Source organism: Takifugu flavidus, chromosome 4 (assembly GCF_003711565.1).
Source record: "Takifugu flavidus isolate HTHZ2018 chromosome 4, ASM371156v2, whole genome shotgun sequence".
Taxonomy (NCBI): Eukaryota; Metazoa; Chordata; class Actinopteri; order Tetraodontiformes; family Tetraodontidae; genus Takifugu; species Takifugu flavidus.
In genome coordinates, this window is record NC_079523.1 from 15334913 (window position 1) to 15350226 (window position 15314).

Consider the following 15314-nt stretch of genomic DNA (forward strand, 5'->3'; position numbering starts at 1 on the left):
GTTCTCAGGCGTCACCTTCTGAGCCTTTGCAGCAAGAATGGTCTTTGGAGCCTTATAGTCAAACAGGGAGTTTTGGGTATGTGTTCCGTTACAAGACGGGGGAGCTGATTCTCTATCAGCGGGAAGAATCTTCCAGTGAGGGGCCTATGTTGTCGGCTACGATGTCTTCCAATGACTGGGGTGTGTTGAAACTGATCAAACCGAGAATGGTGTGTGTGACTGAAGAAGGCTGTGAAGAAAGAAACAACACAGAACAGAAACCTTCCACAGAACAAACATTTTGTGAAACATTTGTGAAAACTAGAGAAGAGAAAACTATTGGAGAAAGTTAGACTGTTAGAACCCTAACACTGTGGTTCAGAAGAAAAGAGAAAAGAGTTGGTGGCCTCAAGTAAGAAATTTAGGGGCCTACGTTGTCTTCCGGTGTCCGAGGTGTGTAACTGAAGAAGCTTAAATCCCGTGGAGACCTGGAGGCCCTCCTGGAGAAAAACATTCTTAACATGAGTTATATCGCCTGAACCTGTTGTTTGGTAGAGTTCCCGTGTAGGGAGGTATCCCCATGGGAGTTACATCACCACCAGTTGGTCCAATCGTCAATATCAGACTTTTCGGCGCCAATCAACTTTTTTTTTTTTTTTTTTCCTTCTCGCCAAGCATTGTAAAGCGAATATATACATGATCATCTCACAGTCATTAGCTCAGTCCTCCAGAACTTCATCGGAAGCTTCACCGTCTGCGAGAGCGTGTAACAAACAAAGATGGCTGCAAAGATGACTACTGGTAAGCCTCAAATTCTTCCCAAACTTTTTCTCTGTAGTTTTCTAAATAGTTTTAGAAAACTATTAATGAATGAACTATTAATGATTAACTACTATTTACGAATAACTGTGTTTTAGAAGTTACAGTAGAGGTTCACCATATGCCAATTTATCCTGGTAAGCAATCCGTGATCTTTTTAACCTGAAAGTTGTTCTATTTATTCTAGATTTTTAAGTGTAATTTTCTGTATCTTTAAAGTCAGCGCCGATGAGTTTGAAGGAATAACCCTCACGCAAACAGACATTGGTATAGTTTCTTTTAAATGATAACTCAGTTTTTTTTTTTTTTTTTGTTTTTTATGAACAGCTCAGTTGTTCATAGATTGCTGAAATATAACTTTTTATGATACATTTTTCAGATCTGTTAGCCAGGGCTGAAAGATTGGTATCCGAAGACAACCAAGAAACTGAAAAAGCAGTAAAAGCATTGCTGTGTTCTGAAACCCCACTCCCCGTGCAGGGGACAAATTGCTGTGTAACTGAAATTGGTGAAATTGAGATTGAGAGGGAAACCTCGGCACTTCAACATGGGACTGACTCAAGTAAGCAGACGAACAAACTCTCCAGAAGACGTGTGAGACAGCCAGGAGGACCGAAGTCGACTGTACAAGGTAATATATTATCTGTGATTAGAAGTATATACAAAATATGTGCCGTTTTGATGATTTGTATTTTAACGATTTTCCCCTCTGTCTAAACAGAACCATCAAAACAGAACCTTCAAACGTGCGCCTCTCTGAGCACTGTGACTCCCACGGCCTTTCCACCCTCCCGTGAACCTTCTGCCCCTGCGAGGAGACGTAGAATACGGCAAGCGTGTACCACTCTGACCCCTGTACTTACAGCGGCACCCACGGCAGCTCCACTCTCCCTTTCACCAGATCCTTTCGAACCTGCGAGGCCGATAAGGAGACGTAGGAACCAGAGACACAAGTCTAACATTGTCAGGAGATTGTTTGATGGTATATTTTATACTATATTCTTGACTAATAATAATAATAATATATAAAAAAATAATAACTCATCTCTCATCTAATTACAGATTCAGGGTTGAGATTAAACGAGAGCGTTCCTGAACCGTCCTTCGACAGGGTGGAGGGGGATACGGGGGGCAACGATCATCCCCAACAACAGCACGAGCACCACGAGAGCGTTCCTGAACCGCTCTTGACAGGGTGGAGGGGATACAGGCTGCTACATTCATTCCCAACACCCCCAAGACAAGGTAGTGCTGGAGATTTTCAATAATGTCATACGGTATATTGTTCCTCCAATTGTAACCAAAGGTGTACTAAAACAGTGTTGAAAAAGCTGTAATTTTTTTTTCCTTTTTCTGTCTTTTGTTTAAGATATGGATGAGGATTTCAATGTTGAATATTTTAATCAAGTACCGAATGCTTTACAAATAGCTGTTGATCAATTAAGTGAAATTCCAATCTCCATTCAATAAATTTACAATTTACAAGAAGCGATAATTGATGCTCCCGAAAGCCCTAACGCAGCAGAGCAAAATGAAAACGTCCTAGAACTTGACACCTTACAACTCATAAATGATGCCCTCGAAAACCTTAATGCAGTTAATGCAGTAGAGTTTGAAAATCATTCTCCTTCATCAGCTCTCCACACGCAAAGTGATCATGTCTTACACGCGGTAACAATCAGATCAGAGACGGATTCAGCAGAGACACAATCGGCTCTTCCTAACCCCCCTCCTGAAAACAGGTGAGAGGCCAGGAGAAGGGGGGTCAGAGAGCAGCCCCTCCTACACACATCCCCTCTAAACTTTCTCCTCAGCAAGGGGGAGGAGGGCTAGGAGAAAATCCATCCGATCTCTCTCCTGAGCGGGGTGAGAGGTTTTTTAATGATTTTAACACATGGAGAACAAGACGCTCCTTTAACATTCCCACTCGGGGAAATGTGCCTGACATTGCAACATTCTATCGAGATGTAACAGGGGTTATCAGCGAATTGGTGGATGTTGCCAGACGACATAGTAGTCGCAATGATTTAATACAGTTGGAGGTGGTGGGTGAAAACGTACACAATCATGTTACAGTTGCTGTGGATGAACAAGGTGAAAATATTCTACCGGCTTTTAATGGAATGCTAGATCGGATTGTGCAGTCAAACGGTATCATTTCATCGGATGAGAATATAGAATTCATCCTTCACGTGGTGCAGAACCCAGGAGGAGGTGCCAAACGTAAGATGGAGAAAACTCTAGACTGTGAAATCATTGACAAAAAAAGACGTCACTTATTTATCGTAGACAACAGAGACAACCAGCTTTGCTTCGCCATCAGTCTAGCTCACGTTATCTACCCGAAACTTACTGAAAGAGAATGCCTTGATATTGCGAGGAAGTTGCAGCATCAGGCTGGTTTAAATGATGAGACCCCCGTCACTTTCAGTGACATTGGTAAATTTGAAAATATTCTGGGGCGTAAAATTGTTGTGTTTTACAGAACATGCCACAGTAAACCCCTCTCACATTATGAGACAAAATTCTCTGATCGTTCCAATCAGTTGTTTCTCTTTTACTACAAAATCACTATTATGGGATAAAAAATCTCAAAGCCTTCCTGGGGTCGTCAGTCTGTAATTATTGTTACAAGACTTTTAAGCACCCCTATACCCACTTTTGTAAAGGTTACTGCGCAGTGTGCAACGATCCTGCCTGCCCCACAGAAGGGTTCAACACAGTGGTTTGCTCTGACTGTAACAGAACGTGTCGCTCACCCTCTTGTTTCACCAGACACAAATTGGTCGGTTCAAGCAGAAAGTCCAGCCTCTGCGACCGAATCAAAAAATGCGCACGATGCGAACTATACTACAGTGTCAATTTGTCGTTAGACGATGCAAAGCATCGCTGTGCGGTGAAAAAATGTAAAATCTGTGGTGAAAAACTGCAGAGCGACTCTAAAGTCGATCATAGTTGTTACATTCCTACCCTCCAACCAGACATCTCACATCCTGATTTGGTTTTTTTTATGATTTTGAAACATTTGTGGGTCAAAATGGAGAGCATGTTCCTTTTTTAGTGCATACAAAAACATCCAAAGGTGAAGAGAAGGCGTTTTATGGTCTTGACTGTGCTAAAATGTTTATTTTGCATTTCAGGAAGCCACGATACAAACAGAACATCTTTATAGCCCATAATGCCAAGGGGTTTGACAGTTATCTGGTGTTAAAAGGTATGTTGGAACTGGATGTGACGCCACAACAGATTCTGATGAACGGGAGTAAAATCCTCAGTTTTGAGGAATCCCATTATGGTCTCAAATTCATAGATTCCCTGTCATTTCTCCCCATGCGTCTCAGCGCTATGCCCAAAGCCTTAGGATTCACTGACAAGACCAAGGGGTATTTCCCACACAAATTTAGCTCAGAAATTCACCTCAATTACGTGGGGCCCTATCCCGTTCCGTCCGACTACGGCGTAGATCGCATGACGGTGCGCGAACGGGAAGAATTTGACCCGTGGTACAACGAGGTCAGCCGAGGTACCTTTGACTTCAAAAAGGAGGCCTCGCTGTACTGCAAAAATGATGTTGACATTCTCACCCAGGGCAGTCTTAAATTTAGAGATCAGTTCCTAGGTGAGACGGGGGTAGACCCTTTTGGTTCTATCACCATAGCCGGAGCCTGTATGAAGGTGTTTCGCACCAATTATCTGACTCCTAACACTCTGGCTATCCCCTGCCCTCACAACTATTTGAATCAGAGCAAAAGATTCTCTAGCGCATCGGTTCAATGGTTAGAATGGTTGATGCACAAAGAAAAAATCTTTATACAGCATGCTCTAAACATGGGTGAAAAACAGATTGGTGCATTTTTCGTAGACGGATATGCTGAGATTGACGGTGTAAAACATGTCTGGGAATTTCATGGATGTTTTTACCACGGCTGTCCCAGTTGCTTTGATCCCACAGTACAGTGCGATATGAGAGGCGTCACCTTTGGTGAACTGCACTACAAAAGTGAGAAGAGGGTGAGTGAGCTACAGACCACACATGGGGTTCGTGTTGTAGTCATGAGAGAACACACGTGGAACCAGATGAAAACAACATGCACGGAGGTTAAAGAATTTCTCCGTTGCTTTAACGCTCCTGAGCCTCTCAACCCCCGAAAAGCACTTTTCGGAGGTAGAACGAGCGCTTTAAAACTGCGACAAACACACGGCAGCGCCCGATGAAACCATCCACTATGTTGATGTCACCTCACTGTACCCGTTTGTCAACAGTACTTGCTCTTACCCCTTGGTCACCCCGTGATCATCTACAAAGATTTCGAGGACCCACACAGCTACTACGGCTTCATCAGAGCCACTGTGTATCCTCCTCGAGGTCTTTTATTCCCCGTGTTACCGCACAAAAGTGAGGGAGGTAAATTACTCTTTACACTGTGTCGCACCTGTGCCGAAACTAACAATGAGGGTGGCCCCTGCGAACACGACGATGAGGGCAGAGCTCTGACGGGGGTCTGGGTCACCGTTGAATTCATCAAAGCTCTGGAGGTGGGGTACAGGGTGGGTAAAATTACAGAAGTCTGGCACTTTGACAAGAGCAGCGACACTGTGTTTACCGACTACATACACACCTTTTTGAAAGGAAAGCAGGAAGCCTCGGGTTACCCCGCTGAGGCGACGGACCGAGAGAGCAGGGAAAAATACATCAGGGACTATCAGGAGCATCAGGGCATTCTTTTAGATGCTGGCAAAATCGAGACCAATCCTGTGAAAAGACAGGTTGCTAAATTGTGTCTCAACAGTTTGTGGGGAAAGTTTGCACAGAGAGATAATTTGTTTAAAACCACCATTGTCTCAGATCCTAAAGAATTCTTTAGTTACATGTTTTCAGGTAAATACAAAGTCGAATACTTTTCCGTTCTCCACAGCAACAGAGCTCTCATCAGGTGGAAATACACCGACAGGTACGTTCAACCCCCAGGTAAACAGAGTAATGTTTTTATTGCAGCATTCACCACAGCACACGCACGACTGAAGCTGTACAGTTATCTGGAAAAACTACAAGACAGAGTGTTTTACATCGACACAGATAGTTTAATCTATCTGGTCAAAGAGGGTGAGAAACCTCTAGAGCTGGGTAACTATTTAGGTGACCTGACGGATGAACTGGATGGTGACAGCATTCAAGAGTTTGCAGCGGCGGGTCCCAAGAGTTACGCGTACCAAACACGAAATAAAAAGAAGTCGTCATGCGTGTGAAAGGTATCACTCAGACCCGGGAATGTTGTGAGCGTGTGAGCTTTGACAGTGTCAGAGAGCTGGTGGAGGGTTACCTGAGTAATAAACAAGAGGGAAACACGATCGAGATCCGTCAACACAGCATCAGACGTGATAAAAGGGTTTTGCATTGAGAAATGTGTCATTTGATAAAAAATTTAGGGTGGTGTATGACAAAAGACGACTCTTTGCTGACGGAACAACTCTGCCTTTCGGGTATTAGAAATGCAGGAAATTGAATTTGATCCTAGGTTTATCTTTCCTTTTTCTTGTTTAATCGTGGGTCCGAGCGGGTGTGGAAAGACCTATTTTGTAAAAATGTATTGGAAACTGTGACCGTGTAATAAATGTTGTACCTGACAATATCGTGTGGATTTATACCTCTTTTCAACCTATGTACACTGAACTGCAAAAGATGATTAAAAACATTAAATTTGTCAAAGGTCTGCCTGATTCTTTTGAAGATGAAACACTGTTTCCTCCTGATCAAAGCATTTGATTATTTTGGACGATGTTATTTTTCAAGCCTCTGACCATCCTGAAGTGGTAAAGATTTTTACACAGTATCGCCACCACAGAAACATGAGTGTTATGATGTTGACTCAAAACGTGTTTCACCAGGGTAAACACAGTCGGACCATCAGTTTGAACAGCAATTATTTGGTCATGTTTAAAAACCCACGGGATAACTACAAATGAATATATTGGCTCATCAGATTTTTCCATCACAAAAGACATTTTTCTTGGAGAGTTTTGAAGACGCCACAAAAGACCCTCACGGGTATTTAATAGTGGATCTCACCCCCGTCTGCCCAGATCCGTACAGACTGAGGACGGGTGTACTTCCTCACCAGCAAGCGGCCGTTTACATCCCCAGAGCGTCGACGTAGATCATCATGTCAGCGCGTATAAAAAGAAACGCACCCCTGCTGAAGGCCCTGTACCGTGCCACACCCCAGAAACGTAGAGACATTCTTATTCACAGCTCCCCGGATTTTATCCAGACACTGTGTGAGATTTCTTTAAATCTTCTAAAAGGAAACGTCCCCCTGACTCCTTCTCAATTTAAAAACTGAAGAGACAGAAAAAATTATCAAACTGTTGGCTGATAAAAGAACCAGTTTAAAGAGGAAGCAACAGGTTCTAAAGAAGCAGACGGGCGGATTTCTTTTACCTCTCCTCTCAGCGGTGGTACCTTTGATCGGGAACCTCGTCGGAGGATTGATACGAAAATGACTTTGAAAAAGGCCCAAAAAATGTTTCTCGTCACCCCCTCAACTCAACCGCCTGACGCGACCCTCCCAGTCCATCAGAGATGTCGCGGAGGACGATTTGGATGCTAGGATGAGAGCCATCTTAAACGAGCAGGGGCTGAGCTCTCATGAAAAATTAAAAATATAACGCGTTACTGCAAAGATATCTGACCTTTGTGAAGCAGGATCAGACAGAGAATCTGACAGAGAATCTGACAAAGACGGAGGCAGAGGCAGATTCTGGGACGGACGTACGGACGTCCGATAGCATCATCGACGACGTGTTGCAGAGCCTCCCACCGAGATCGCAAGAACGCCGAATACGTCTTAAAGAAATTATCCGACCGTCACGATGTTTGGAATACAAAAGGGAATTTGTGTACCGGGGCAACGTTGTAAAAGGGTCTCACATGATCGATCTATTCAAACGACTCTTGTTTCCTTTTAAAAAGAAAAAATCAGAGGGTTCTGAACCTCCCGGATGGACACATTTTTTAAATACTCTCTCAGAATTAAACATCCCTTTGTCTTCTATAAGTAACCCACAAGCGCGTAATCAATACCGACTCCTCAAGATGGATGCGATCGGATCTCAAGACTCTGAAACACCTGCGGATCTACCGTCAAAAACTAGAAGACGAACAAATGACCCCCCGCGTTGGATTAACATTTCATCGTGAATAAATGTAATACACAAAGTTTTGTCTTTTACCAATAAAGCGTTTATTAAACATTTTTTCGAGCGTACAGTCATTCATTCAAAACTTTAAAAATCTTTAAAACATTGCAAAAAACAACACCCCTGCTTGGAGGGACCATTGATTTTATTTCTAATACAGCGCTGATATTTCCTCACATAGTCGTACACCATGAAGTCATTCTTTATTACATCATCATTGTACAAAGACAGTACTTGATCAAAAGATAGCCCGCACGCGCGGTGACAGAGGTAATAGATGCAATGTTGTCCGCAGACCGTCGACATGTGGTGCTGCAACTGAACGTCGTGGTACTCAATTTTTTAGAACGTTTTTCCAGAAACTGTAAGATGCTCGGAGGGTAGTGATCAAAGTCCGGCGGAAATCCATAAGAATCAAAAAAGGTGCTATGCCACCATTTTCCAGCGTCAAAGCTAACCAGTGCTCCCCCGGCATGTGAGCCGGATGTGTGTTGACGATAAAGTAGGCCGGGGTTCTAAAAGAGGGATTCAGCATGGGCAGTTGATCGGACCCCACACCGCAAAACACATCTCCCAGCAGGCTATGCAGAAGGTTCTCTAGTTGAACGTTGTCCATCTTTTAATAATAGTCCACCAGCACCTGCCTCTTGGCGTTGATCTCCAGAATAGAATCGTAACAGGCGTAGACGATAAGGGTCGCGGTGTGCGGCAGGGTGTTCTAAATCTCAACTCCAGCCTGAGGTTTCCGTTTGAGACGGTAGACAGTGCGTCGTTGTCATCGCTCGGATTGAGATTAAACACAAACAGAGAGTAGCCGTCATTAAAGTCATCACGGCTGATACTCAGGGTAAATCTTTGAGATGTCTCCCGGTAGCCAGGAACATGTTGTAGAATTCTCTGACGGACACCCCGTTGTTAAAATCGGGTTGGAAAGCTTTAGCCGGAACTTGCCGGCCGTCCTGACAGAGAGCCAGGTATTCGATGTCATAGTGTCTGAAATTAAAAGGCGACAGGTCTCGTCTTCCTGTGAAAGCCTCGTGGTGTACCATACCCAGAACCACGTACTTTGGTATGCTACCCAGAAACAGATTCTCCTGGTTGCAAACCCTAGAGTTTGCCGGAATAGAGTAAGTTTTCACATTAACGCGTGAAAGGGGGTAGAGAGCGTTGCCCTTCATTAAGGCGGCGGCGTGACCTAACCTGACTGCAGGGGACACGGCTACTTTTTTAACAAATAGGGAAGCCCCCAGTACTTTTAGGCTAAAAGCAGAGTCACGCGCCCCCATGAGGCAGAAAGCATCGTTGGCTCGCGTCAGTTTAATTCTCAAATCGACAGAGTTGAGCAATAGTCTCTCGCAGAAAAGATGTCCCGTGGAGAGGACCGAGCAGGTGTACTTCTCTGGAACGGGCTGTGGACGCGGCTCTCCTCGTTAACCCTTTATTTGGACCGTTCACGAGCACGATAGAGTCCACTGACCCGGCGGTATCTTTGTAAAAAAGACCCCCGGTAAACTGACTGGAGAGCGTGTCCGGTGAAAAGTTGAGCAGGTCTCAATCATGCAGCGATAGGGGTGGGTAGCGCTCGACTGAGAGATGAGTCGATCATCCCCAGGGTCACGTCGCATTGACTGAAAATTGTATTTAGAGGATAATTGATAAGACCCACCGCTGCGTCATTAGCTAGGTTCGATCCGTTAGGGTTGGTGATTTTTACACGGAGATGCAACAGAGTGTCGTTCAGATCCAGATACCGGTCCCCGTCTCCGGGGATGAAAAACTCAATGGGTCCCCCGTCGTGATGGCTGACAGGGAGAAATTTCCGTGTAGGTTTTTTCATCGATAGACAGCTGCGTCATAGGTGCTGAAAATAAATCCAATTCGGCCAGAGTACACTCTGGAGATTTCTGATGTACTAGAGCCATTTTCTTTTTTTTTCTCAAAGAAAGATATTCTTAAAAAATATCAGAGCTCCGGACGGACTTCTTCTTCACACGACGGCCTTTTGCAACTGATTTCTTCCTTTTACCGAACGGCTGTTTATTAAAGCTCGAGGGGATGCGTTCTCCGGGGGTCGTCTTCTCTTCCTACGCGACAACACCATAATGCCCCCGGATCCTTCTTGCTTCATCTCTTGATCATCTTCTTGATCACCGGCGAACCGTTCCATCACGTGTTTGACGGCGTTGGAGGCGATGTTACTCGCAGCGGCTTTAAGATGAGGTTTAGCTATTTCGAAACCTTTCTTGGCCAAAGGGCTGACGAAACGAAATAATTTAGAAACAAAGATCCTATCCCCCGACCGTACATGACCGGTGCAACCGTAAAACCCCGGCAAATTCCCCCCTACTTGACTCTCATAATATTGTACCAATCGGTGAGGATCTTCTCTCAAACCTACCCGAGCCATTTTCTTTTTCTCTATTTTTCTCTTAGCCTTGAACACTTTGTGTGTGGATAGCTGATCAGCCTCCTGAAAATGAATGATGAGGACGCGGGCGATTGGAATATATATAACCCTGGGGTTCAAGTTCTAGGTCTAAAGTGGAGAGTCGCGATAGTCTTGCCGTATGAAAATTTTACCGGTTTGTTTTGATCCGTTTTTATCTCCACCTGAATGTTTTCAATGTGGTTTTTGGACACCGGTAAATAGTAAGCAGGATTGAAATACTGTGTGACGATTTCACCGAACGTTCCTTTTACATCAATCGTTCTCAAAAGTGGCGCATAAACGTCGCCGACCATCTGCGGTGCAACTACGTCGCTGTAACAATACATGTGATAAAACCCAGCTCGTAAATCGCAGGGATAGTACGCATACCTTTGGTCAAACGTAAACCATTCCCCTGATTTCATACCCATCAAATATGCCAGGGGTCCTTCGAAGAGTACGTGGGTTTTACCTCCCGATTGGAAATCAAATCTTTTCAGAAGACTGTCATAGACGAGGTAAATATCAGACTTTATTCTTCTAAATTGTCCGTCCATCTCGAATCTAAAGGCTGAGATGGCGTTGAAATATGATTCTCTCATCTCTTGACGATGCACCTCGCTCTCCGTGGCCGGTTCTTGGAGGTTTTTCCCTCCAGTAAAAGTAGGCATCCTCCTGATAAAGGTGATAAAGGTGTGCGGGTATGAAATCTGCGTTAAAGCTACTTCCCAGCTTCCTCTAAATCGATATGTTGAGGCAAATCCACGCGGTAACTGGAACTCGTGTTTTCTTTAAAAACATCGACGCTGGCGTTGGAGGGTAGGGTAATAAAAACCCTCGTCCTTCGGACCGTACATGATGAAATGATATCCGTTGCGATCGCGAGTTGATTTTTATACGTTCTTTAAATCTGCGGCTTTGATCCAGCTGTTGAATTTCTCCGGCCAGTTTTTCCAACTTACAAAGACTTGCTTTTCACCCCTGACGACGCGATGCTTCAGAATCTTTTCTACGTGGAAAAGTCTGTCTTCCCCCATCGTTACCTTTTGTAGCTCTGGCTCATAAAATGACCCTTGGATGGGTTCTCCATCGTAATCTTTTAACTTGTACACTGGAGGGTCGCGAGGGATGCGTTCAGATACCGTAAACACCTCGTTCGTAAAACTCTGTTCATATTTTTTATCAACACTCCTCTCAGTTTTGAAATTCTAACTAGGTCCCCCTTCTTGAAATTCATCTTGGTTTCAACCTTCCGTCGGTTTTCAGATTTACCGTACAAGTTTTGAAACACTTTAAAAGTGTTCTCCGAGGTTACCTCAGCGGGTTTCATCTTGATACTGCTGTGATAACTGTGATTATAGCTTTTCACCAAGTCTTGTAAGACGTCGGTGTATCGCAGAGTGTTGTTTGCTGTAAAATATCTCCACATTCTACCTTTTAATGTACGATTAAATCTTTCAATCACAGAGGCCTTAAGGTGGCTGGCGGTGGAAAAATGAACGATATTGTGTTTTCTCATCAAAGCTTCAAAACTCTTGTTAAAAATTCTTTCCCCGCATCAGTTTGTATTTTTTCAGGCGTCTGACTTGACTCAAAAATGGATTCAAACGCCTTTACCACCTCAGCCGCTGATTTTCTCTTCAGAGCCCTGACGTAAGCTTTTTTGGAAAATATGTCTATGACCGTTAATAAATAATTATATCCGTCATTATGCTCCGACAGGGCTTGCATATCGCACAGGTCCGCTTGAAATTGGTTTAAAGGGCGGGGGGCGAAAACCCTGTTTCTTGGAAAATGTATCCTGGCCGGTTTGTGTAGAGTGTAAGCGTCCTGTCCCTGTAGAAATGTTTTAACATTTTCTCGAGGAACCGTCTTTCCCATTTCTTCTTGCACCCCCTTATGGAGCCGCTCTACACCACCGAGGCTACCGGGATGCGCGGGATCATAGTACACTTTTTCCATGAAGCGTGTCTCAGACATGTTGAAAACAGAATGAGAAGGGATGCTCGTTTGAGAGGTATTTATTTTTTTATTAGCTGTTAAGAAATCTTTAGCATACACATTTTGTGAGTAACATGAGTAAATACATTTTGTGAGTAACATTAGCAAATACATTTGTAACATTTGTAATGTGAAAGTAAGATAGTCTGAAAATGGTGTTTTCAGATATAAGTGTTTTTCAGTCCAGTACTGAGTCACCGTGTCCAGATGTTCCTGTTTAAATCTCGCTGTCGTTTGTCGGCGATACTCTCGTACAGGGTTTGGATGGGAGTGTAGATTAATTCGCTGGATTTCAGCTCGAACAAAAGGGTCTCTGCGGCGATCTTGACTTTCACGTAGTCAGCGTTGACACCGCACGCTTTCAGGAAATTTTGAATAGCAGGAATGAACTTGGGTGTGTAGAGTCTTTTCATCAACATGTAAAAGTTGTTGCGGTAGAAACCCGGTTCGATCACATCCAAACACTGGTGTTGGCGCTGGCTGGGGTGGTCGATCCGACATCCGTTGCAAACCTCACCCTTGTACAGGTCCAGGACGACGCTAAGTAGATGAAGAACGCCTTTTTTTACCAGACCAAAGAATTCAGATGCCCAGCCGTCAAGCTGGTCAGCACCGTTACATACACCCCCGGGGAGATCCGATGCGTCGTCGGGCAAAGGCAGATCAGGGGTTGTTGAGCGTGAAAGACTCTCCACACCGCTCACAGAGATTGGAGAACCTGGACATGAAGAAGCCGGAGACGGCGCAGGATCTCTGCCTTGGAGAAGAGACTCGGACAGCTCTGGAAGTGATGCTGAGTCTCTGACGGGTGGTGTCAGTGAGGGTGAGTGAGGACTGGACACCCCAGGATCCGATGCCGAGCGTCCGAGGGGTGGGGTTGGTGGAGGGCTTAGCCAAGGAGTGAGAGACTCCTTAGAATCCGTGGGATCCAAGCGTTGGATGAGTGAGTCAAAGTCCAGCCTGCGAGGCCGAAGCCGACGTTGAGGGCGTTCCGCTTGTGTCTCATCCTCATCCCACAGATAGGAATTGCTCGGATGTCAGATCCGCTCTTGACGCTTCTGTTGGTAGACATGCTCTCCTTAGTGTTTCACTCCGGTAGTGGGTAACGTATGGTTCAGACGAACGTCTTTTATACATTTGAGATATGGGTGTGGGCTTACACGAGGGAGGACTCTTTTTTTCGTCACCACAGTGTTGTTCCAAAGACGACAATGGTGAAAAAATTTTGTGATTTTATCATCCATTTCATGCATCTTTTCGATCCATGCTGCAAGAGGTAGAGTCAACACGTTGCTGAAAACCCCACAGTCTGAGCTAAAAAGATCCAAGACAAAATACTGTCTCGGTTTCCCTGACATCTCTTCCATCTGCATCTTGTAGCTAGCACGATAGAACCATCTTCCCGTACCCGAGGTTTTCGTCAACCAAATGCTCACAAATGTTTGTTCTGTGGAAGGTTTCTGTTCTGTGTTGTTTCTTTCTTCACAGCCTTCTTCAGTCACACACACCATTCTCGGTTTGATCAGTTTCAACACACCCCAGTCATTGGAAGACATCGTAGCCGACAACATAGGCCCCTCACTGGAAGATTCTTCCCGCTGATAGAGAATCAGCTCCCCCGTCTTGTAACGGAACACATACCCAAAACTCCCTGTTTGACTATAAGGCTCCAAAGACCATTCTTGCTGCAAAGGCTCAGAAGGTGACGCCTGAGAACGCTGTACAAACACCGTGGATTTTTCAACTACTTTTCCACACAATTCTCTTATAACGGTCACAGCCGTCTCACCAATCACGGATGTAGAACTACTCATGTTGTCCACAGATGGCTATGCCAGGACTATGGCAAAACTGTTTTGTAACTGTTTTGTAACTGTTGCCCTTCCTTTTTAAAAAAAGGCGGGAAAGGGAGAAAGGCCGGAAAGGCCGGAAAGGCAGGAAAGGGAGGTGGGGGGGGGAACAGGTGTGGGCGGGTTCAGGGAAAGGTCAACCTGTCACTTTGACAAGAAGTACCCCATTTCTCTCTCTATTGGATGTTGAATTTGCGGAAGATGGCGCCAAGGGGAAGAAGATAGATGATGAATAGCAAGGGTCCCAAGACTGAGCCCTGTGGCACGCCTGAAGTGACTGGGGAGAGGTTGGACTTAAAGGATTTGAGCTGGATGAACTGTGTGGGGCCTGAGAGGTACAAATGGAACCACTGAAGGGGGGTCTTGGCAAGGCTGACGGAGGAGAGTCTACAGAGTAGAATGGGGTGGGAGATGGTGTCGAATGCTGCAGTAAGGTCGAGGAGGATAAGGATGGAAAGTGAACCAGAGTCAGCTGCAGTGAGAAGGTCGTTGGTTATTTTTATGAGAGCAGTTTCAGTGCTGTGGCGGGGGCGGAAACCAGATTGGAAGGGGTCATAAAGGGAGTTATGTGCTAGGTGGGTGTGTAGTTGAGAGGCGACTACTTTTTCAAGGATTTTGGAAATGAAAGGTAGATTAGAAATGGGACGGAGATTGTTGTAATTATTGGGGTCTGAGCCTGTTTTTTTCAGGATTGGGGTGATGGCTGCCGTTTTGAGGGATGAGGGAACAGTTCCAGTCGAAAGTGACGATTTAATGATGGCAGAAATGAGGGGGAGCACAGCAGGGAGGCAAGATTTGACGAGATTGGTGGGTAGGGGATCCAGCTGACATGTTGATGGTTTGGATTTCCGGATAAGAGCATCGATGTCAAGATTTTTAGGGAGAAGAAAACTGGAGAATTGATGACGGTGAGGCAGATTAGTTGGTGGGCTGGGAGGAGGTCCGGGTTGGAGAGCGGGAAGTGAGCCTGTGTCTAGGTGATGGTGAATGTTTAGGATTTTGTCCCTGAAAAACTGCATTAGGGAGTTACAGGTGTCAGT

General features: G+C 44.9%; 1 protein-coding gene across 1 annotated transcript; it reads left to right on the plus strand.

Annotated features, from left to right (window-relative positions):
- Window positions 1-767: 767 nt before the first annotated feature.
- LOC130523989 (uncharacterized) lies at window positions 768-14606 on the plus strand. The gene is made up of 6 exons (XM_057029658.1): window positions 768-935; window positions 1018-1065; window positions 1178-1429; window positions 1520-1780; window positions 1861-1981; window positions 14549-14606. Exons 1-6 carry the CDS (start codon window positions 920-922, stop codon window positions 14604-14606), a joined length of 756 nt encoding a protein of 251 aa, XP_056885638.1. The 5' UTR covers window positions 768-919.
- The last annotated feature ends 708 nt before the right edge of the window (window positions 14607-15314 follow it).